Below are 23,243 nucleotides of genomic sequence, written 5' to 3' on the forward strand. Positions count from 1 at the left end.
GCTGGATGTATGGGTGGAAGGGTAGCTGGATGGGTAAAAGGGTGGATGGATGAGTGAAAAGGTGGATGATGAGTGAGTGGGTGGATGGATAAGTAAAATGATAGATGGATTGATGAATTGACAAATGCAAGGGTGAATGGATGGACGAATGAGTGAAAGGGTGGATGTAAGGATGGATGAGTGAGTGAAAGGGAGGGTAGATGGACAAACTGATGAATAGATGAGTAAAGGAGTGAAAGGATAAATGGATGAGAGAAAGGATGGATCAGTGATAGGGTCAATGGATGGATTCATGAGTGGATTAGTAGATGGATGGGTGGGTGGATGGATGGAAGGAAGGATTACTAAGTGAAAGGGTCGATGGAGAGAGAAAGGGAGGATGGATGGATGACTGATAGAGTGGAAGGGTGGAAGGATGAGTGACTGGGTGGATGGATGAGTAAGTGAAAGGATGGCTGGATGGGTGAAAGGGTAAATGGCTGGATGGATGAGTGAATGGATGGATGGATGGGTAGAAGAGTGGATCGATGAGTGTACAGGTGGATAGGGTGAAAGGGTGGATGGATGGATAATGGATGGATGAGTGAAAGGATGAATGAAGGGATGGGTGAGTGAAATAATAGATGGAAGGATACATGATGGATAGGTTTGCAAATTGTTGAATATGTTTGGATATGGCTGGGCTTACTTCTATACTATTGCGCGACCTCTGATGTGTCTGTAAAACATATCCAATTGTCCTGTAGTTTTGTCCTGAATTTTGACCTCCTGTCCTGAATTTGTGTCCTGAATTTCGACCCTTTGTCCTGAATTTTTACACTCACCGTCCTGAATTTGCACCAATGCCAGTTGGTCACCCTATGTACAGCACTTGCGCTATTCACGGCAATCGTATATTCTATGCTTACCTGTAAGGGCTTGGGATCAGCTTCTTTTAGCCATTGGCTTCTTTTTCTTTTGAACCATTAGCCCTTAACTTGAGACGTTGTCAATCACATTTTGGATCATCCCACAGAAGTGTTTTCGTCTCAATATGATTCTGTTGGCTGATTGGATGTCTCAAGCTGTATCAAACAACACCCAGGATATAATCCATCAACTGGTGCTGCTGTTTGGCAGAGTCTTGATTTCCCCCGCACGTTAAAAAAAAATCCAGCTATTGTGCTTCGGTTAACATTGACCCTTCCAATGATGATATTCAATTATACTTCTTTTCTGAAAGATTGTTCTGAAATGCACAGAATTTGGTGTACTTCATAACAAAACCTCTTATCTTTGTGTATTTAAAATTAATATACTTTTATGTGTTTCTAAAGAGGTAAATGTGCAAAAAGATTGCAGGTATCCATAGTCATGATTACAGTGTGCCATCTTTAACAAAGCGAAGAATAACACACTTTGACACTTGAAGCGACGCTCACTATTCCCTATATCAGGATGCTGTGAGTAGGATGGCCACCTTTGAGTATGTGGGAGCTGTCCATTTTCTCTAATTGTATTATATTACATTGACAAGGAGTGTCTTTTCTTCACTGCCATGGTATGGGATTCGTGCTAGCACGTGAGGGTATTAAATATTTATAATCGATTTCTTACATTATATAGCATTGTTCTATTGCTGTGTGCTTCTTAAGCTCCATGGCTGTCTGAAAATAGTTTTTCTGTGCAGCATGCGTCCTTGATGTACTCTTATGCCAGGCCACAATACCAGGGGCAGCTCTTACGCTAAGGCGGCGGAGTGTCAACCCACTGCTTTAAGAGCAGTGCAGAGGAAAAATAAAATGAGAATAACTTCATTTTATTTTTCAATTGCTAGTCAGTCTTTCTGCTTAGCTTTTTGATACTACTACAGTTTTCTTTCTAATATGCTTTAATTGTCGAAAGTTCTTAAAATGAAATTGTTTGCAAACTGATGAAAACCAATGGGAATCCGTTTTAACTGTATGCAGTACTGCACAGATGGCAATAAATGAGCGTTTGAGGTTTAGCCTTACTTTATTTTGCTTTCACATACTTGATTATTTTATGGAGCTTCAACTGTTGGTATGTGTTTTGTGCAATTGGAGGCAGATTCAAAAATAGTAATTGCAATTCTACATGCTGCAGTCAGGTCGCAATGCCCTAGGAGACTTGCGTGAAAGAGGAGGGCTGCACAGCCGGTTCCAGCCTGCTGCTCCTTTAATAATGAAGTGACTGGTCAGGTGTAGACCAGATGGTTTACGTTGCGTTTTCTCCCAAGAGTCCCATAGGGAGATGTTACCTGTCGCCTTGTTCTGCATACCTTCTGCATCAGGTCTGAACTCGCTTACGGAATGGTAGCTTAACAAGTGTAGCCTAACAGGTATGGGGGGTAACTGCACATCCCTCTGTGAAAGAGGAATGTGCATTGTTCTGCACGTGCCACACTCTGTGCTTGGCCTGTACGCATGTGCACAAGTCATGTTCTGAATCTGCAGCATATATTTGTGCTAACACACTTTTCACTTTATGAATGAACAACATTTTTTTTTTGCTATCTGCGCAGACAGTTTATAAAGAAAACCTTCTTAATTTTAGTTATATTTATAACTATTTGTCTTTCTTTTCTGTAGTGCCAAGCATGACAAATGTGTATTTTACACTGCTGTGGGTCAACGGACACAGGATCAGGGGGGTGCTTGCTGCCCGCTCCAGCGAGACCTTCTGCTGTACTGTCTACTGTGGAGCATTTTCTTTTAGTTGAATGTTTTAAACCAACCCCTCGCTTTTGGGTGAGTTCCAAGCTGTGTTCGTTGGACAGCCTCCACAATTGGCCATTGTGATGGATTAAGTCAACAGCCCACCTTGCAAGAGCAATATGGAAGGAGTGGCTCAATTTTCCACTCTCCCTTGGGCAAGGCAAGGACATAAGGTCGAATTTTATCCCCCTTTGCCCGTGAGCACGACAAGGTTGGTTAAGTGAACAGCAACCCCCCTCACCCACCCGCGCTGTAGGTTGAAGAGCCATTTTCTCCCTTCGCCTGTGGACAAGACTGAGGCTAATGTAAACCTCCTTTGACAAGATGAAGATAGAGGTCAGCCTCTTTAAGTTGCCTTTCCGTTTTTTGACGGTATAGGTTCTCCCCTCCATATCCCCTAGATATCCCATAGATAAGAAATTAGTTACCTCTGCCACCCTTCTGTGCATAGCCGCCCTGGTCCTGACTAATCCCAGGGGAATGCGAGCGAAAGGGCTAGTTTATTTTCCTCTCTCCCAGATCTGTCCCACATCACAGGGAAAGAGATACACAAGATGGCTGGCTTTCCTATCGACATATGAATAATTCTGCATTGCCAATGCTGCTTTCCTTTTTTATACCAATGTTTGCAAGCATTGAAGGGAGAACCCTGGCTAGTGTCACATTTGCTTGCACACAGGGTTTTGCATGTGTACCTTTTGTCCATGCTGTATGAGATCACAGATAGTTACAACAATTTGCATCCTTTGACACGTGGACCCACATTTTTGCTTATCCCTCCCAAACGGCTCAACAGATTTTAACCAAACCAAGAAAAAGCATCGACTGATGGAATCGCTACTTCTCCCTAAGTGTTTGTTGAATATTGGTTGGGTGGTTTCAGAGTGAAGCACCGAGAAAAGTCCCCTGCAGGAAATTCTATTTCATTTGTGATCAAATTAATGTTTTGGTACTCCTTTACAACTTTGGGTCCATTTGACAATAGAGACCAAATGTGAACGTCCTGCAGAACTTCGTCTCCACCAGTTGTGATGCTTATTCCCAAGAATAGTCTTAGCCATCTCTTACTTCCGCTCCCCACCACTTTTTAGAGCACTTATTCTTTGGTTTACTACAGAAATTTGCAAAGATCCTCAATCTAAGTTGACTCACCTTCTTACATCTGATGGGTCTTTGTCAGAGTCAAAACCTTAACTGGTTTTTCCTCCTTCTATTGTTGAAGCTAGACTAAGCCATTGTCCTTTGAGAGCAAGGCTTTTAATTGCCAGATAGGAATGTGTGTTAAGTTTCTGGAGTGGCGCTAATTTGGTAAACTGGCTTGAACCAGTTTTCTTTCAGGCAGCGCAAACACATTCTAAAAGTTACGTTTCCACCAAAATCATAAAAAATCTGCTTTCCCAAGTGGAGCTGTAAAATAAGCATTTTATGTACACTTCAGCTTGTTCATGGACATTTGGTCCTACATACACACTGAAAATAGCTTTTGGTTAATATCGATACTAGGGCTAGGCCTGGGTGTGAAATTCCGCTAACAGTTATTTCCTTGCTCGCCATCGTTAAGTTAGCGAGCGAGGAAAATCTTATTCCAGACCACCTCCCGGCAGATTTCTCAATGCAGGTGGTCGCGTTGAGAAACCTTCCTTTTACTTTAAGAAAGCTGCTGCTCGAGCAGCAAATCTACTCAAGCGGCAGAAAGAAGCAGCGCCCTCTTGCGCTGCGCCTGGTGCAGTTCGCACTGATTTTCCAGTGCCAGACAAACATCTGGTTCTAATAATCTGCGCAAACATTGTGACCTAACGCACTCCGCCGCTTGTGGAACTCTACATAGCGTGGCAGATATTTTTGGTCACTCAGCGGAGTTCCGCATAGTGGCACTCTGCCCAGGCCTAACCAGGGCACACTATTTTAGTATCTGATATGTTGCATTTTTTAAATGTAAGCACCCAGCCTTGTAAGCTAGCAAGTCAAACTTTAAAGGTGACTTGTGTATGATATATTATTAGCTTTTCTATAGCAAATGCATGATTCCCTTCTATGTGTCACTACAGTACTTTTAAACTACAACATAGCACAGTGGTGCTTTTTGCGGCAACTCAATATTGATGTGTATATACTTCGAGGTGTACCTACACAGTGCAGCCCATATATAACATTTAACATCCATTTATTTGTATTTATTTATAAAGTTTTATATAGCGCGAACTTGATCCCGAAGGATATCAGAGCGCTTTACAATTTGAGGCAAAGGTAACAAATCCGAACATTAGTCTAACATGGGGAATCTAATGGGCATTGAGATGTTTACTCCTCTCAAAATCGGAATGGTTGTTGTATTAAAAATGCAAAGATATAATGCCATAATAGCAATAGCTTAACATATCTGAAACCCTACGCTGCCGTCAATAACCTGCTGAGTTAGTTCAAGTGTCTGGGAATGCACCCTGCATTCAAACAACTCACTCCTCATTCTTGCCTTTCACTTTCATGCTCACCCTGCACTCAGTGATCACAATGCACCCACACTGATCACCATGCACTCACACCATTCACCCTGCACTCACAGCGATCACAATGCACTCACACTTATCACCATGCACTCACACCATTCACCCGGCACTCACAGCGATCACCATGCACTCATAATTAACACCATGCACTGACTCTGATCACCATGCGCTCACTCTGATCACCATGCGCTCACTCTGATCACCATGCGCTCACTCTGATCACCATGCGCTCACTCTGATCACCATGCGCTCACTCTGATCACCATGCGCTCACTCTGGTCACCATGCGCTCACTCTGGTCACCATGCGCTCACTCTGGTCACCATGCGCTCACTCTGATCACCATGCACTCACTCTGATCACCATGCACTCACACCATTCACCCGCTCACCCTGCACTCACAGTAATCACTCTGCACTCACACTGATCACCAGGCACTCCCACTGATCAAACGCTCACCCTGAACTCACAGTGATCACTCTGCACTCACAATGCACTTGTGCTGTTCACCCTGTACCTCACCCTGCAGTCACACAAGCACACTACTAACCGTGCACTCATCAAACACTTCACTCACATGTCCCCCTTACTGCTCAATGTGCATACTCATTCAAATAAGACCATCACTAACCATACAGTCATTTGATCCACTCTGCACTCACATCCCCACCCAAATTCATATGGTCACCTCACTCACCCAGCAGTCACTCCTCTTACCCTACTCCCACACTGTCGCATCGCTCAACGTGCACTCACATGGGTACTCCTGACACCCACACAACGCAGAAGTTTAATGTGCCTGCTACAAAGAATATGTATCATACAGATCGAAGAACTGAGTGTGGGTAAACTATGAGTAGTGCTTTAAAAAAATGAAATGTTTGGCAGAAAGGTGCTATTGAGAGATGGGGTGCATTGTTGTTGAGTGGTAGTGCCATGCCATTGATGCATTTTCTGTGTCCGCTATCATGGATTTACAGGAAAGTTAAATGAGGCAGTTGGATGAATCCAATTTTAACAGTACTATTTTATGGACAGAACACGTGCACAGCATCATTGAATAGCAGTGCCACAGTGCATAGAGTTTTAATAACTGAAATAATTGGAATCTAGAAAAATGTGGAAAATCTAGTGAACATGCAGAAAAGGCATATATCCTATAGCCACTATATACCGTAGCATACCACCAAATATTAATACATGTGCTAATAGCATTTCACATTAGGAAGAGGTGCAGCTTCCATGTTTCAGTTGAAATGGACAAAAATGTACAATGGTCCTTCCTAGATCATAACCAGGACTGCCTCTCCGGTTTATCAATACAGAGTTAAGAGATGTGAAGGGCCCTCTTCACCCCTCTATTCAGATCTATGCTATTTCAGTACTTAAATTAAAATATTAATAGGAATTAGGCATATGGCTTGCCTTAATAAAAACAGGAACACATAATTATGAATATGTTCTTTATGTAGTCTTTAATTCTGCAGTATTCCCTTTTCACGTTGCTATAAATAGAAGGTATTGGGACTATTTTGCTCTCACAAATTTACAACTAGACGAAAAAATCATTTTAATGAAACTCTACAAACTAGAACATTTAGGAAGATTTCATTAAGATTATGATGATCTGAATGCTTTGAATGAAATAAAGGTGCGTTGTCATCAGACAGAATGACATATCCAAGGGGTTCCCAATTGAAAAGGCTTAATACCGTACATACCTGTGGGGATAGTGCTAAGGGACATAAATGACAAATGTCTTGGTGGTGGGAGGACGCCATCTGTTGATGCATTTGCCTAAAACAATACTTTTTTTAGAGAAATGTTATTTTGATGGCATTTGTTTTTAAGGATGGAAAAACAAATTAACTCTATCAAAAATGAGTTGACATTTCAGCAATAGCACCGAGAAAATATATTTCCTAAGAGCTATAGTTTTCTTATAAAACTTAAAGTGATCTACCTAGAGGTTTAATTATTGATAACATTTAAGGCACAATCTGGCCCAGAGCAGGTGTATCACACAAAGGAGATTTGTTTGAAAAGGACACGTTTCTGGATGTTGCTGATTGACTGACTTAGGCAGCACTTCTAACATGGGAATGTAAGTCGACCGAACCATAGTGTTACACATGGAGTTGACTAGGGGAAGGGGGGCGAGGGGGACTGAAGGCTGATGACTCTGTTGTGCTGGGTAATTAAAGATAATATGCTGGTGGAAAAGGATTGTTTTAAGGCGAAGTAGGAGGCAGATGTAAGTAGGGCACCAACAGTTAGAGTGGGTGGCTGCTTATTGCTACCTTGTTACACTTCAAGTAATTTCCCATTTTAAATTATTTCAACTTAACTAACTAAATTGCACTTTTCTCATACGTAAGCGCATACATCAGTTTTACCCAGGTACCTCAAATGCTCGGTCCACAAGCTTCTTTGGATGAAGGATTGCCTCCTATAATGTGGGATTCTAGACTTGTACAACATTGGTGGAAAGCAACAGACCCAGTCGCATCCAGAAGTAATGCGTGCGGAACTGGGAAATGAATGACGTTGATGATGCTGCAACCCAGGACCCGGAAGTCCTCCACCAAATTTGTAGCTGAGACCATTTTTATGGCTAAACAGCCACTGAATAGGACCTAGAAATCCCTCCACCTACCAAAGTTTCCACCCGGCGTGCTGAATTGTGTTAATAGTGAAGTCTGTAAACGAAATACACACAATCATAACAAACTGGTGCAGGTACCGCAAACCAGTTGTTTGGAGCTATTCTGCTAAACCTGGCTTGGAAATAGGATAACAAAGCCCTTCTTGAGCAGTGGACCCATACCTGGTAAAGCATATTTTAGTAGATAGTTGGCCAAATCTGTTTCCCACAGGTCATGCGAGAATAATGGTAGTAGTACCTGAGTAATGCTAGTTTTTTCAAACGTGTTGCCCTCCCAACTCCCTTCCCACCTACTTGTTACTGTTAAAGCTACACATGAGTATGGGAAAATTAAAATACACAAAGGCTGGTACCCAGAAAAGCCTTCTTTGCCTTTGTGTAGTGACTATGATCTAATGAAGAGTGGGACCGCACATATGTAAACCACTTCTATGTTATTTAATTTGGCTGTTCATACACCTCTTGTAATATTCACTGTGCATTAAATTCTTAGCGTGGTAACACAAGTAGTGGTAAATAATGTGTGTTACTGGGAATGCTTTTTTTGTATTATCAAAGACATAGTTGTGAAAAATATAATTAAATGCACGGTCATAATTTCTGTATTTTAAGGGTCTTTCTGCCCTTCTTAATCAGTCTTGCTGAATTGCTGCCACAGAAAGAGCCATAAGCCTCTAGTCTCAGGTAATGGCTGCAAGCAGTAAGGGCTGGGAGGAAGCCACTGGAGACTCAGGGAAAACATGAGGGAAGGTGTATTAATCGTAGTTCATAATAGGGTATGAACTCGACGTTTAAAGCCTGTAAACCCTAAATTAAAGGAGTAATGAAAAACAATACTGGCTAGACAATGAATACATTCAGTAATAGTTTCTTTATCATTTTCATGTCAGAATTACTGAACATATAGTAAAATAGAACATAATTTGGGCTCTTCTCAAAATATAGTTTTGCAACCATAATGTCACGCAAATATATATTGATTACTATTACCTATAATGCAACTAATTGACAACTGAAGCTTATACGGGTGAATGAGCACGGCCGGGTTCAACAGTACTATCTGCTTGTTGCTTTTAGATCTCAGCAGTAAGTACTTGACTCACTGAACTGTCCTAAAGGGTATATTGGAAATTCATATATTGAATAAGATATCTCCTGCTCATTATTAGGATGTCACATTTCACCAATGTGTATCGTGACCACATACAGAAACACGGGAGAAGACTGAATTCCCTTACTGTGGTGTACAACTCTGCATTGGCTTGCAGTACCCTTGCAGCATACAATGATGGGGTATTTTATTCCATATAATATATGGTCACACCATAATCTTTTTTTCAACCATCTTTTAAATTCTTGATCTCTTGCTCCGTATGAAAGAGATTTAATGGATGCCAATATGTAGAATACATGTGATATCCGAGCTGTGCAGTTTGTCCTGCCAAGTACCCCTCATTAAGCATTAGACTAACGCATTTTAATGGGGTGATTCGCATCACTGCATTAAAATGCATTAATCCCGCATTTTTAGCTCCTTGATCAAGTACATGCTGTGAGGGGTAAAGCAGGATGACTGCAATGCTGCATTTAATTACAGCAGCACGGCATCCAAGTGCTCTACTGAGTGAGGGACAGCTCTAACTGTGCTGCATAGCCGGGTCGCTCTGAAGGGATGACGATGACAGGATCATTGTGAGCCCTGGAGTCGGCCCCCGGAGCCGGCCTGCGGTGCTTGCAGTCTGCCACTCGGGCTCTGCGGTTTTAGCCTGTCTGCTGTGCAGAGAGTCTGTGTGAGTGTGACTGCCTGCGAGCCTGGTCTGCATTGTTTTTAATAAATATAAAATATTGTCACTTAAGCTGCCTGACACATGATGAACAGCACTGAGGCACATACATATAAGGCAGAGATTCACGGGAAGCAGTACAGGAGGCATTACAGGAAACAAGTAGTGCAGCATCCGCACCAAGTGACAGGCATTCCATCCAATGGGTTATGGTCTCATGAACAGAGGCTTCCATTTGCACCAGAATGTATCTGCCTGTAGACTTGTGTTTGGTTGGTGGCTGAAGGTCAGGTCCCGGTCAGTGCAGGCTATGGCAGGATGTTTCATTTCAATTTCCTGCTTCCCCGGCCGGGCCCCTAGGAGTTGCTGCTGCCGTTTGGCGCTGGAGTGGTTTGTGTTCGACCTCCTGCCTACACATGCTGCTGTCCAGCCCCTTGTTGTGGCCGTCCCCGGGGACTGTGTCCCGGTCATGGGCCGGCATGGCTCTGAGGGTAGAGGTACTACTAATTTCTGAATGAGTTTCATATACAAGTCATTAGCCAAGAGTGTGCCTTAATTCCAAATTCAGCTGCAGGTATTTTCATTTTGGTTACTTGTGATTAAGGCTGGCATTTTTTCTATTCTCTGTATTTTTATGCGCATAATGGCAGATGGTTAATAAAACCTATGTATTTATTTTTAAGAACAGAAAAAATAGACAATAAGTCTTCTTTTGAGTGACTCAACGGAGTGCCAGCTGTGCTGATTCACCGCCTTGGGAGTTTCAAAATGTCCCATAAGTAGCTGGAGATGAATACGTTTGCTTGTCATATACATTCTTTAACATATCCATCGCGCAGTGAAGTTCATTTGGACTCGGTTGTAAAGCGCATTTTGCTAGGCCCACGGGCAAATGTTTGCTGGTTTTAATCTAGTTAGTGTCACTGAGTCACTTGTATTTTCTCCTTCCTAATTTAATTTACTTTTGTGTGTGTGCAGCCTCTCTCACTCTCTGCGAGTCACCTGTCGTGACTGAGCAATTAACATAATTAATTAGGAGGCAGCGCCAGTCATCTGCTCTGGGCCCTCTCACATCCTATTTAGTACAGTCAAGTCCTACAGTGCCCTTCCATTTCTGGTGCTTTGCAGCAGTTTTAAGATCTTCTTAGAGTTTCTCATTGCTCAAATGGGTGAAATGTCTGATATGAATATGTTTCCCTCATCTTCATTGCTTGATTCTGCTAGCAAGAAAGTGTCACACATAGTTGTTGAATGTCACTCATAATTACACTGAAATTATACAAATGTCACACACAAGCCAGCTGAAACCTTGGCTGCTATGCAAAGAAAAACCTCCAGCATGCAGCTGGTAGTTGTAGATATATTTTATGGTACTCTAAAAACATCTGTGGTTCCTAATGAGTGGTAAACATCCAAATAGATTTCTAATTACTAGTAATGATTGTTAGTAGTGCAGCTCTGTGATAGATGTCTTCTTACCTGCTAAGAGCTACATTTTCAGCGAAAGATAATTCCGAAGAGCTGAAAGGTTGTTTTCCCTTTATTTGCTTACTCAGTGTCCTTGCTGTCACACTGTGTGCTAGTTCTAGCAGCAGCTACTGTGACTTCATACCTCTTCTGTAATAACTTATCACAGCAAAGTAGCAGTGCCATTTTTGTTATCGCAGTTGAATAGTGGCGTACCAAATAAACAATAATAACAAATTTAAAGACTGCTTATTATACAATGATTGTAGGCTTTGATGTATTATAAAGCTACACTTATGTATTTCCATCTGTTCATACATTTCTTGGCACATACTATTTGCTCACAGGAGGAAGAAGGGTTCTATGGAGACTGCTTAGACTTCCGCAGAGGTGGTGATGGCCAGCCTAGAAGATCCACACGACCGACTCAACCATTTTATCAACCTCCAAGAGCGAGAAACTGATGCGAGAGAGAGAAAAGGTAGATTTCTTACCGTATTTATTTAATGCTTATCAGTTAAATTAATTCTAGTTGTGGTGTACCTCACGTTGCTTTCCTTAAAATATTTATGTATTTCATATAACTAATCTGTTAATTCAGACAAAGGTCCTTAAAACATCATCCTATAACTGTGTGTAAATCGATGTCCAGATTTCAGAACTTACACTTCTGTAAAGTTAGTACTGTTACCCGAGGACCAATGACCCAACATGACTTTCTCAAGTCAACAAACTACAGGCAGCTCAAGGATATAGCCTGTAATAAATATATTACCAATGTAAGATCCACAGACCTGGTGAAGGGCTTGAGTATTGTATCTGCTATGCTTCACTGGGTAAAGATATTATACCATGGACTAAATCTCATTTCAGTACTCCATATAGTACCACTGGGCCCTGTTGATGGATGGGCCTGTGTTCTTGCTGCTGTGGGATATAATTTATAGTTTTTAGTGTTATACAATTAAATATGTAGGTCTGATTAAGTGACCAGCACTGGTTACATTAAGGTCCAGTAATATAGGTATTCCCTGGTTAGTTGTCCAGAAAAAGCTTGTCCTTTTGCCTTTTCCCAGACTCCTACCAGCAAACCTCTCTCATGCTGTTTTTCAGAAATTACCTATTTTCGCAATATAATTCTTAGCCGAGAACATTATTAAGCTAATGCAAAATTCCAAATTATCATCCAGAAGGACAGCTTGCCTATTTTTCTTTTTTACCTAATTAACATTCATAGATATTTACTTTCTGTCATTTCACTAAACTGTGGGTGGAAATGATTGCATCCTACCTGTTTTTGTACTCTGACATCAGTTACATTGTCAAAGTAATCAGTCAATTTCTTGGCAGGGTCAGTGAGTCTACCATAGTGACGCTCTTCATAAATATTTTAGATGCTGGTGAATCAGAAGCTAATCACTGATTCAGGCTCTTGAAGAGAAGGAGTCATACTCTTGCAATCTAAGCCTCTTTTAAAGATAACTTGTACACTAGACTGAGCAGCTTTTGTTCTCCACACTTTATCATGAAGCATGAACTGATGGTATACTACTTTCGATAAAATACTTGGCTAACAGGATGAGTAAAAAGGGATATAATTCTAGTGTTTCAAAATCTCTGCATCTGATTGTGCCCAGGACATCTGCCCTGTGCACCACCCGGGAGGTACTGAAATAGCCGATTGCTCCCACCGACCGACCGACCGACCGCCTAAGTGCCGTAAATATAACAGTGTTGTCCCTTACCCCGTGCTATCTCCCTGCCCTGACGAAGGTGAGGCTTGACCAGGCCTCTTCACCGAAACGCGCGTAGGTGTTTTGATTTCTTTGAAGACCTTGATCCACTTCCACCCATCGGCCTCTGTCCATCTGATCAACCCTCCACCCTTAGTGTGAAAGAATAAGTCCATCTTTTTCTCCACTCAGGCTCCTAAACTCTTCGAACAGAGTGTTTTAAAATAGTCCTAAGAATGATTGTGATTGTATGAATGTTAGTGATTGTTAGTTCGACCTTTTTTACCTGGTGTTTTGATACCACACTGCGTATTATGAAACTTTATTGACTGTATTTTTGTATTTCTAAATGTTTATATCCACTGTTGAGAAACTGAACATATGCACTAAAATCAATGAAAACCACAAAATAGAAAAAAATGAATGAAATGTATAAATAAAAGAATTTATATATAAAAAAATCTTTTTGTTCACTGTGCTTTGAATGGGTACTGCCCTTGGGTCCCGAAGGTATAAAACTATCCAAGATCCTGATCTAGGACATTATAACTAATGGCAGGGGTCCTTTCTTTCTTTTGATATTGCAAAAAAAAAACCTCCCTGCCCTTCATTGTGTATCCCATGGGGAACCCCCTTCTATGATATCACATGAGGTGCTTTTTATTACCAGCTCGTAGGTAGTGGCATAAGTATGGTTTTGTCTTCATAAACTTTAACTCCTTTTGCCCCCGCCTGTATTGTCTGAAATGTTTTATGGATTACACCTTTCAATTAAAAGTTTCAAGTGTACAAGATATCGCGCCTACATCCACTGGGGAAAACAATTTGCTGGGGTTGCAATATCCTTTGCAAGGTAAACTGACACATTCCACTGCCCTGAGTACTTAACTGCATGTGAAACTAGCTTCCTGACTTTTATTTTGTCCCTGGCATCATGGTAATCTGCTTTTTACCCAGGCCTAAGCCTAGTCTGGTGTCTTAGTGGACTAATGCATCCACTGTAGGGGGCTGTGTTCGACCTCATGGTCACAGGTTCAAATCCCAGCGGGTGCACTTAGCCTTTCATCCTTCTAAGGTCAATTAAATAAGTACCCTTGAGATGAGTAACAATAAACACCTGTTATTCAGCACCAAGAGGCCTACGTGTGAACATGCTCTTTACAAATACACATGTTATGCTAGTCTTGTCCGTGCTAATGTGAAGTCCAGAGCACGTTCTGTCACCTGAAGAGGTGCACAACACTTGCCCTCATGTTGGACATTAGGCACTTATCCATGCCTTGAGTGTATCACATAGAGAGGTGTGGGAATAAGTTATGTTTTGTACAACAGTAATGTGACTAGACCTTCACTTTGTGTCAGTAAAAGGTAAGCCTCCAGATCTTGCCATTCCTGTTTACATGTGCAAGTGCCCTTCCCTCCACAGCCCCTCCAGCACTCCTCTGACCTGTGCTGGAGCTTCAGTTGAGTGCGGCACCAGTAGAGAGTAGGTTTCATCCGGGCTGCACTTGCCATTGAGTTTTTCATAGTGGAAAAGTTCCTTGTAAAAATTCCCTCCCCCTCAGTAAATTCCCATTCCAAGTCCTTTTCCCTTCTTTGTTGTCCCAGAGATTGTGTTACCTGATAATACTTCATTAAGTTGGGAATTCCCTGCAGCCCCTACAGCTCACTACACCAATGATAGTGCTCCCATTTTACAGGGACCTGTTACAGGTTCTCCCTACAGTATGCCTCGGTAGGATTTTCCCTTACTTTCACTTGTTATTTTTTTGCCCATAGGTCTCGTGGTGTTGGTAAATGCCCTATCCTAGGAGTTCTTGGAATATATACTCTTGCCTCCACACACGCCTATAGAGTCTGCTGTTTTCTGGTTCCGGTGCCCCCCCCCCCCTTTCTGCCTCTCATCTGTAGTGCTATATAGCGCACCTAAGCTAGCCGGCTTCGCAATTAGGCCCTTTCTTAGATTTTTCTTTTTCCCTGGGTAAGCAAGTAAATGTTGCAGTTGAGTGCTCATCCTCTTGCTGCCGCTGTGTCAGTGTTCCATTCCACAAGAGATCAGTATATATGCCCATAATCCCTCCCCCCATCACTCACCTCTACTGGTCCTCAATGCCTTCTTAGATGGGTTCAAGGCACCACCCGGATCCTCTGATATTTGCAGTTTTCTAGTATTCTAGTGACCGCTGGCAACATTCTGGAAACTACCTTGCCATTGAGTATATGAAAGAGATCTAATTGGTCTAGGAAGCGAATTCTTATCTGTTCAGCGCATCTTCCCTGTCAGTGAATAGCCAATCATTATTGGGAATAAGCTGAGAAGTCCATTAATAGAGCCAAACATCCACAGCCCCCGTTCTCTATTGTAAGGGGCCTGCCTCAACTTCTCAAAGCATACCGACGGGACTCCACACGCCATCCCATCACATAGGAAAACACTGGTTTGAGATTATAAATCAGTGAAAAACATTGATGGGAGTTGAAATTGACAATTTGGTATACTGTAAAGAAAGCACTGCAAGAAGATCATTTTAAATAGCGCCAGCTGGCCCATTAAGGTAAGGGGCAAAGAGGACCACTAGGCAAGCTCCCTCTTCCATTTGTCTAAAAAAAGAACTATATTCAATTGCCAACCTCGTTGTTGTCCCACCGTAATTTCCATACCCAAGTACTTGAAGTGGTCCCCCACAATCCGAATGGGTGCCAAGGCCAGGAGTGAAAAGTGGCTTATGGCTATCACCAGTGGGCACATATATGGACTTACCCCAGTTTTCTTGAGGACTAGAGGCCTCACTATATATGCAAAGCATTTCCATGAGGCATAGGATGGCGGTCTCGGATCCTTGAACGTACAATCTTCCATCAGTATATTGATAAATTCTATCCTCACCCCACCTGCCTACTGGACTCTCTCGACCAGGGTGTCTATAGGAATCAATGCAGCGAGGGGCTGGGTCACGAATGCAAACAAAGGGAAAAGAAGGCAACCTTGTTACCTGCCACTTCCCACTGAGAATGGCCCGACCTAGTTCAGTTCACTCTAGCCTGTGCCTATGGTTCCATATAAAGAAGTGGGACAAACCTGCAAAAGTGTCACCCAAAATTAATTTTCTCCAGCACCTGAGGTAGGAAAAGACAATGGACTGAATGAATCAAACACATTCTGCATGTCTACCATCAGCAGTGTAGAGTCTACTGGTATCTTGTGTATCGTGCAAGGACCAAATGGAGAAGTCTCAGACAGTGTCTAGTGCTGCAACCGGGAATGATCGCATTCTGGTCTTGGTGGACCAAAGAGCACACCACCCCATCAAGATGAGTCTTCAATATTTTAGCTAGCATTTTGGATTCAATGTTGATGAGTGATAAGGGACGCTAGGAGGTGCTGTCACACACAGTGGGTAATATGGACAGAGACAGTCTTAAATGCTCCCTCAAAACATTGCAAAGGTGGGGAGCCAGTAAGGAAGAGTACTTTAAAAAAAACTCACAAGACAGCTTGGGCACAGGTCAGTCAGGTACAATTGGATGGGCGCATTCTACAGCCTAGGGATATTAAATGAGTACAATCAATGTACAGTAAGAGGCAAATAGCTCAGCAATGTCTTCTTAACTAGTAATCAGCCTATCGTCCTTAGCAAAGACAGAGGAGATTGTTCTATTTATTTGATTCTTATTGACGAGCTAGTACAAAAGCTTGACTGCTTTATCACCCATCTCTACAGACTGCCACATGAGACCATCCATTGCGTGTGAGTGGAATCAATCAGTTTTTGTTTCAGTTTCACCCTAGCTTGGGCCAACTTTCGAACAGATGATGCATCAGATTGACTACTAATAACTTTTCAGGGGCCACTAATCAGTCCTCTGGATCTGATGTCTTTCGAAGCCTGTCCTGCAAATTGACCTTCATCTAAAACATTGCATCTTCCCTTATTACCGTTTTGAAAGGCCTCCCAGAGCGTAACTGCGAAGGGTACCGAGTCGGCGTTGAGGGCAAAGTAGCCAACAATGTATGTGTAGAGAAGCTTCACTAGAGTTTTATCGTACAACCACCAGGCAGTAAGTCCACAATCGGCAGCTCCAAGCTCAGTTCAATGGAAGCATAGTTTAACACCCCATGAGATAGAATGTGGGTACCCTCCATGCCCTGTAAACATGTATTCGAGAAGACGAGCAGTGATGAGGAGAATAGTAAATTTACTGCATATTTAGTGGGTGTTGTATATGGCATGGGTCAGCCAGACCAAGAGTATTAGCCCACTGGCAGTGTCGTGTATTTCTATAGGTTCTGAATCGATCCCCCTATTCCTGACCCTATTCTGGTTAAACTACCTAGCTAGTTAACTAACAGTCAGCCCATGAGGCAAGAAATCCCCCATGATGCAGATACCGTTATCTGACGCAGTCACACTACGGCACAGGAACGTGTTATCTGATTAGGTCATAACGCTTGAGATCTAATTAGACAAGCGACATTCCTCCAGCCCCTGATAAGGCATACGACGTTCTCATAACAAATCAAACCTATGACAACCTGGATAATCCGTGCGGCCATTGTTTTGATTTCACAGAGAACTTTAGTAAAGAATGTGCTAACGAGCAAGTCGTATGACATCTTTATTGACGTACCTATGTCCATCCTTACGTCAATCCCGGCAACTTTAAGGTATAAATATTGCCGACCTTGCCCTATGCAAAACACACGCGTGGTGACAAGACGGAGCAGCCATACTTGCCGAAGCCGAGAGCAGAAGCAGACCCCGCAGGCAGCAGCCCCGCCTTCCTGACGCGCTGAGAGACGCGCTGCTATCTCAAGCCGAGAGACACAGCACCGGCGTTTCTGGGCAGCCCTCGCAGGCAGCCTGGAATATCGAGAGCAGAGAAAGAGATACCATTCCTCATTCATCCTAAATTCCAGGTACAGAACTGAATAACCCCTCCTAGAGAATTCTTTAGTTATTCACTTGGCAAAAACAAACTTAACTTAAACTGTAACTTTCTATTCCCGCCCACGTATTAGACTTAGGTCAGGTACACGGGGTAGGCGTATTTAGAAACACCAGTTGAGCACGTTTAGTCAAATGTATATGTGTATGTAAATATATTTTAATCATTTTAAAACATCATATGGCTCAGAAACCATATCAATGTTTTTACAGTATTATTTTATACTATTGCTTTTAATGTATGCACTTTACTTAACTATAAGTATTGCAATAATATCGATCCATTTCTCTTGTACGAGAAAAGAGACTGATCAATAAATAACACCTTTTATTGAACACGCCCGTCTCTTCCTTTTCTCTACAATCTGAGGAGACTAAGAATGCACGTACTGACTGAGTAAAATAATTGCCTTGTGCTCACACGACTCTTGAGATTGACTCTTGATTAGGGGAGAGCAAAGTTGTCATGTTCTATGGTTGTCAGAAACTAAATCCCTTCTTGTCTAATCAGGGGAGTTAATCCTTCCTTGAACATTCGAGAAAGTTTCTAGCGAACTCTGAGCTTAGCTGGCAAACCCAAAAATTAAGTCTAGTATCGACAGTAGTAGACCTAGTTAACGTCTGGCCTAGGCCTTTACTGCTGTAGGTACTATTCCAATGCGCAGAGCCTATTGGGAAAATAGGAGCTACACTACATGGCGCCCAACGTGTTTGGAAAGGGCGATAAAACTAACGTAAGACATTTAGAGTAACTCAGTCGTGCTTTCTCACTCAGACCCCTTTTCCCAAATACTCCAAAGACGTCTGGAGTGGGTGAAAGGTTATTATATCCTCCAAAACCTCGCAGGAGGGAACTCCTATGTATGGTTCTTGGTCTAGTCAACGTTGAAGGATAAAACAGTTCCAAAATATTGTGCATCTAATCTCTGTTTCCATAAAGAAACCTGATCTGCAAATAAACATAATACCATCCTGTCAGCAAAATGGACAGCGATGAAGAACGAGAGGTTACTAGATTAGCTACTGAAATAGCAGATGCTGATGCTACCATGCAAACAGCAGACCCGGATATAATACTCATCCAGGTCGCCAAAAGGAGATCTATAACCTTAAAACTTATAGAAAATGGACTGACACCTAGAGGTGGCACAGTCATATTCGTAATCGAGGCACACGAATATCGGCAGACAGAGGTATACTATACATGGATACATTTTCCAGCAGCTAATACTATAACAAAGTACTTCCACTATTACAAAGTAGAGGAACCTCCTAATGAGTACACTCCTTTCGAGGAGGTGGAAGTACCACTCAAATTCCAAGAGCATTTGCTCTTATTTGATGGCGCCCTAATACATAACAATCACATTACAAGGCTCGGTCCTTTAGGAAGACCAGGAGCAACGTGGCCGGTCCTAGCCGGATACACACCACATCCAGACATCGAAAGAATGCCTGCAGCAGAGCTGTTAATACAGCTAAAACAACTACTAAAAATTCACAGACAATTAGTTCAGTATGTAATGCGGACTTCAACAATTCAGCCAGCGATTAAACTTCCACAGCTGACCCCTCACCAGGGGAACACAAATAAAATTACACCACAGAACATCCAATCCTGCCTAGGTAAAGTCCCAGCCAAACGGGAACAAATACCATTCTGGTTGGCACAGAAAATTACCCAAATAGAGGCGGTGTTTCCTGACACCACCCCATTAGAAAAACACAGGATTCTGACTATATGTCTCCCAATGGGAATCGCACCACACATTGAGGACTGTGACACTTGGGGTACAGTCTTTGCTTCCATCTACACGAAAACGCACGGTGTTCCATCCATTTCGGTGATACCAGATGTGCTAAAACAAATTCAAGATGAATACGGTCCAGAACCTGCTTTAACTCTTGGTATGAAATTACTAAAAGACTTCAAGCAGGTCTCGGCTATATTACTAGCCAACATAAAAGGTGAAGCAGCAAACGTGGCGATCCGCCAGAGGTTAAAAGAGACAGATATAGCAGACCAACCAGCTGAAATTGCCAGAATCATAGAAAAATCCTATGAAGAACTAGGCAGAGATAGTCTAGGTGGAATACCAGTAAAACCGCAACTGACTACAAGTCCAGAAAAAATGTTTTTTAATAATAATAATAATTCACCAAAAAAGAACTGGGATGGGAACAAACAATCCAATCCCAAAGAAAAGAAATTCCAGTCCAGAGGAAGGTCTCCTAGGCGAAGAGAGAAATCTCCAAACCCGAGACAAAGGTCACCCCAGAGTGAACCCTCTGGGAATAGATATAACCTTAGAAATAGGGATAATATTAAAAAACCTGATAGATATCAAGACATTGATACACGTCCCTCTCAATCTTTTCAGAATTCCTCGCAGAAATCGGAAAGAAGAGGACGATCAGAAGAGCACGCCAAGTCCAAAGACAAGGAACCTGCTCAACTGAAAAAGAAATCACAATTTCCAAAAAAGAAGGTAGCCAGTATCAAGGTAGTTAACAATGCCGAGAATACTGAGGACACAACTGAAAAACGGAGAGTGGGCTCAGACAATGCTAGACAGCGCAGCAGAGGTGAGCATAGCTCGCAAAGTCCTTATGAATCATCTGGAGACAGTGGACACGAATGAATACCTTCAAGTGGAAACTGCAGATACCAGAGTTAGCAAGCCCCACAAAATATACGAGATAACATTACGTATAGAGGGAGATAAGACTAGGAAAATAAGGGGACTATTTTGGGATAACCTCTCAAAGGGTTATGACATCCTTTTAGCTGAAAAAGACTGGCCACCAGAGTTTGTCAGGGAGTGCCCTCATGGCGAAGAAGTAATTATGCCTGCCTTCTCGAATCAAATCCCGATTCATAAAAAATACACACTTGCTAGAAAGTGGGCAGTGGCCTTAGCACCTGCTTTATACAAAAATCATGTAGGATGGGATGAGGATTCTCCTCCTCACAAAATCCAGTTAAAATCACAACCTACTGCACAAAGGCAGTACCCAATTAAGCAAGAAGCTAAAAAATAAGTAAATGAAATACTAGATCAGCTAGAATACCAGGGGGTGATTGAAACTTGCACCTCACAAATGAACAATCCTTTGTTTCCGGTCTCCAAACCAGACAATTCATATCGTCTAGTTTTGGATTACCGACACCTTAACACATGTTGCAAAACTTTTGCAGTGCAAAACTCACACAGTGCTGCACTAATGAATAACATAGTGCGCAAAAAATACAAAACTACCTTGGACATCTCCAACGGATTCTTTTGTCAAAACATAGCACCAGAGAGCAGATATTTAACAGCTTTCTCAGTAAATGGCACTCAAAAACAATTCTGTCGGTTAGCCCAGGGGTACAAGAACAGCCCGGGGGTATTCTCAGCGAGAGTAACAGAATTACTACAACAATATGATGATGAAGCATTATCTTATGTCGATGACATTTACTTAACAGATGATGACTTGGAGACTCACTTGAAAAGAGTGAACACCATAATACTTGGTTTCGCTGCAGAGGGTTACAAATTCAACTTCAAAAAATCCAGAATTGCCCATCTGACAGTCCTATTCTTAGGATATGAGTTATCAAGTGAAGGCAAAAGCCTGGCAGACAATTTCCTAGAGAAATGTGCCGTAATCCAAGCTCCTAAAACACTAAAAAACCTACAGTCAATTCTAGGCTTCCTAAATTTCGGAAGAACTTACATTGCAAATTACGCAGAAAGGGTCAAACCCCTTTACGATCTAATTAAACCAGATTTTAAAAGATCCAGTTGGACTCAAACACACACAGACATTTTGAGATCCTTACAAACAGACATGCTAATTAAGACAAAATTAGAAACCTGTGATAATACACGCAACCTTGTGATCCGAGTCATCCCAGGGAGATGCGGATTCACATACCTGACCTCTAATGAGGGAGAAAAGGTACCAATTGCATTCAAATCACACTTGTACACTAAGGCTGAAATGAAATTTAGCCCAACGGAAAAAATTCTTACAGCAACACAGACAGCTATAGCAAAAGAACGAGCCCTGGCACAAGGTAAACGAATAATAATCGTGACACCAATACCAGCCTTAGAGGCGGTAACAAAGGCAAGCATTCCAAATGCGAAAGCACTCCATCCGAGATGGATACAATGGGCTAACTCTCTTGCTGCAACAGACGTGGTGTACGAATTTGATCCTTACTTAAAAACACAAGAATTTCTACAATATGAATTCGAATGTCCTCTGCCAACCGAAATTCTGCCTCTAGACCAATACGGCTGTATAATATATACAGACGGATCAGCACAACCCGCAGTAGGGGGTAAACAAGCTTACAGTGCTGCGTGCGCGATTGTTAAAGGTCGTTGGCACGAAGGGAAATTTAAACCAACCCTAACTAAAACACAATCCCTAGGAGATTGTACAGCTCAGCGAGCTGAACTACTAGCATTCAAGATGGCGCTTGAAAATACGGATCGAGAATTCCCCACACTCATAGTGTGCGATTCGTATTATTGCGTTCAATCTTACAATGAATACTTGCAGATCTGGCTTCAAAATGGTTTCAGGGATGCGAAAGGTGGCACAATCAAGCACAAAATGCTCTGGGAACAAGTAGCTCTTTTACAAAAAGAACTACCAAAGACTCACGTGATACATACACTGAGTCATCAACGTGATGGCGTTCACGTTGCAGGGAATTCATTGGCTGATGAGGCCGCGAAGGCAGCTGTGCAAACGGCTTCCGTAGCTGCCGTCACCCGGTCAAAAACAAAAATAGACAGTGAAATATTACAAGCTGTCAGCGCTTCAGAAAAGGATTCGATAGAACCACTCCCTAAAGGCTTTCCAGTAAAATACTCATACATAACTGATGCAAACAATGTTCCTTTTGCTCAAATCCCTGGAGTGGGGGATAGGGCAATTCCAAACATGGAACATAGGTTAGGACTAATAATAGCGGCACACGAAGGGCTTGCTTCTACCCATGCTGGCGTCTCAGCCACAGTATCATTATTAAAACAGAGATACTGGTGGCCACAAATGAGAAGACAAACAAGGAACTATGTTCTAGCATGTGAAATATGTCAAAAAATGAAAGTATCAACTGTGAGACGTCCGGCACAGACGCCCCTTCTAATCTCGGATAAACCATTAGCCTGTGTTTATCTAGACCACTGCGGTCCCTTACAAAGGGATGGTAACTATAAATATATCTTGGTCGCAGTGGACTCATGCACGAGATTCATATGGATGTGGCCCCAGCGAACGGCTGACGCCAGAACTGTTATATAAGATTTGCGGGTCTTTATCGGCACATACGCAATTGGCATTCTGCATTCGGACAATGGTCCTGCTTTTAGCTCTCGGGCTTATAAGGAGGCCATGGTCAGCATGGGCGTGCAATTG

At 42.3% G+C, this 23,243-nt stretch overlaps 1 protein-coding gene across 2 annotated transcripts in view; it reads left to right on the forward strand.

The window, feature by feature from the left end:
• The window catches only part of TDRD3 (tudor domain containing 3), an 860,519-nt gene that overhangs the window by 829,096 nt on the left and 8,180 nt on the right, over window positions 1-23,243 (forward strand). For both annotated transcript variants that reach the window (XM_078657412.1, XM_078657411.1), the window contains exon 13: window positions 11,488-11,621. In XM_078657412.1, coding sequence (XP_078513538.1) covers window positions 11,488-11,604 — 117 coding nt within the window. In that variant the 3' untranslated portion in view covers window positions 11,605-11,621. The remainder of the gene's footprint in view (window positions 1-11,487; window positions 11,622-23,243) is intronic.

Source organism: Lissotriton helveticus, chromosome 8 (genome assembly GCF_964261635.1).
Source record: "Lissotriton helveticus chromosome 8, aLisHel1.1, whole genome shotgun sequence".
Lineage (NCBI taxonomy): Eukaryota > Metazoa > Chordata > Amphibia > Caudata > Salamandridae > Lissotriton > Lissotriton helveticus.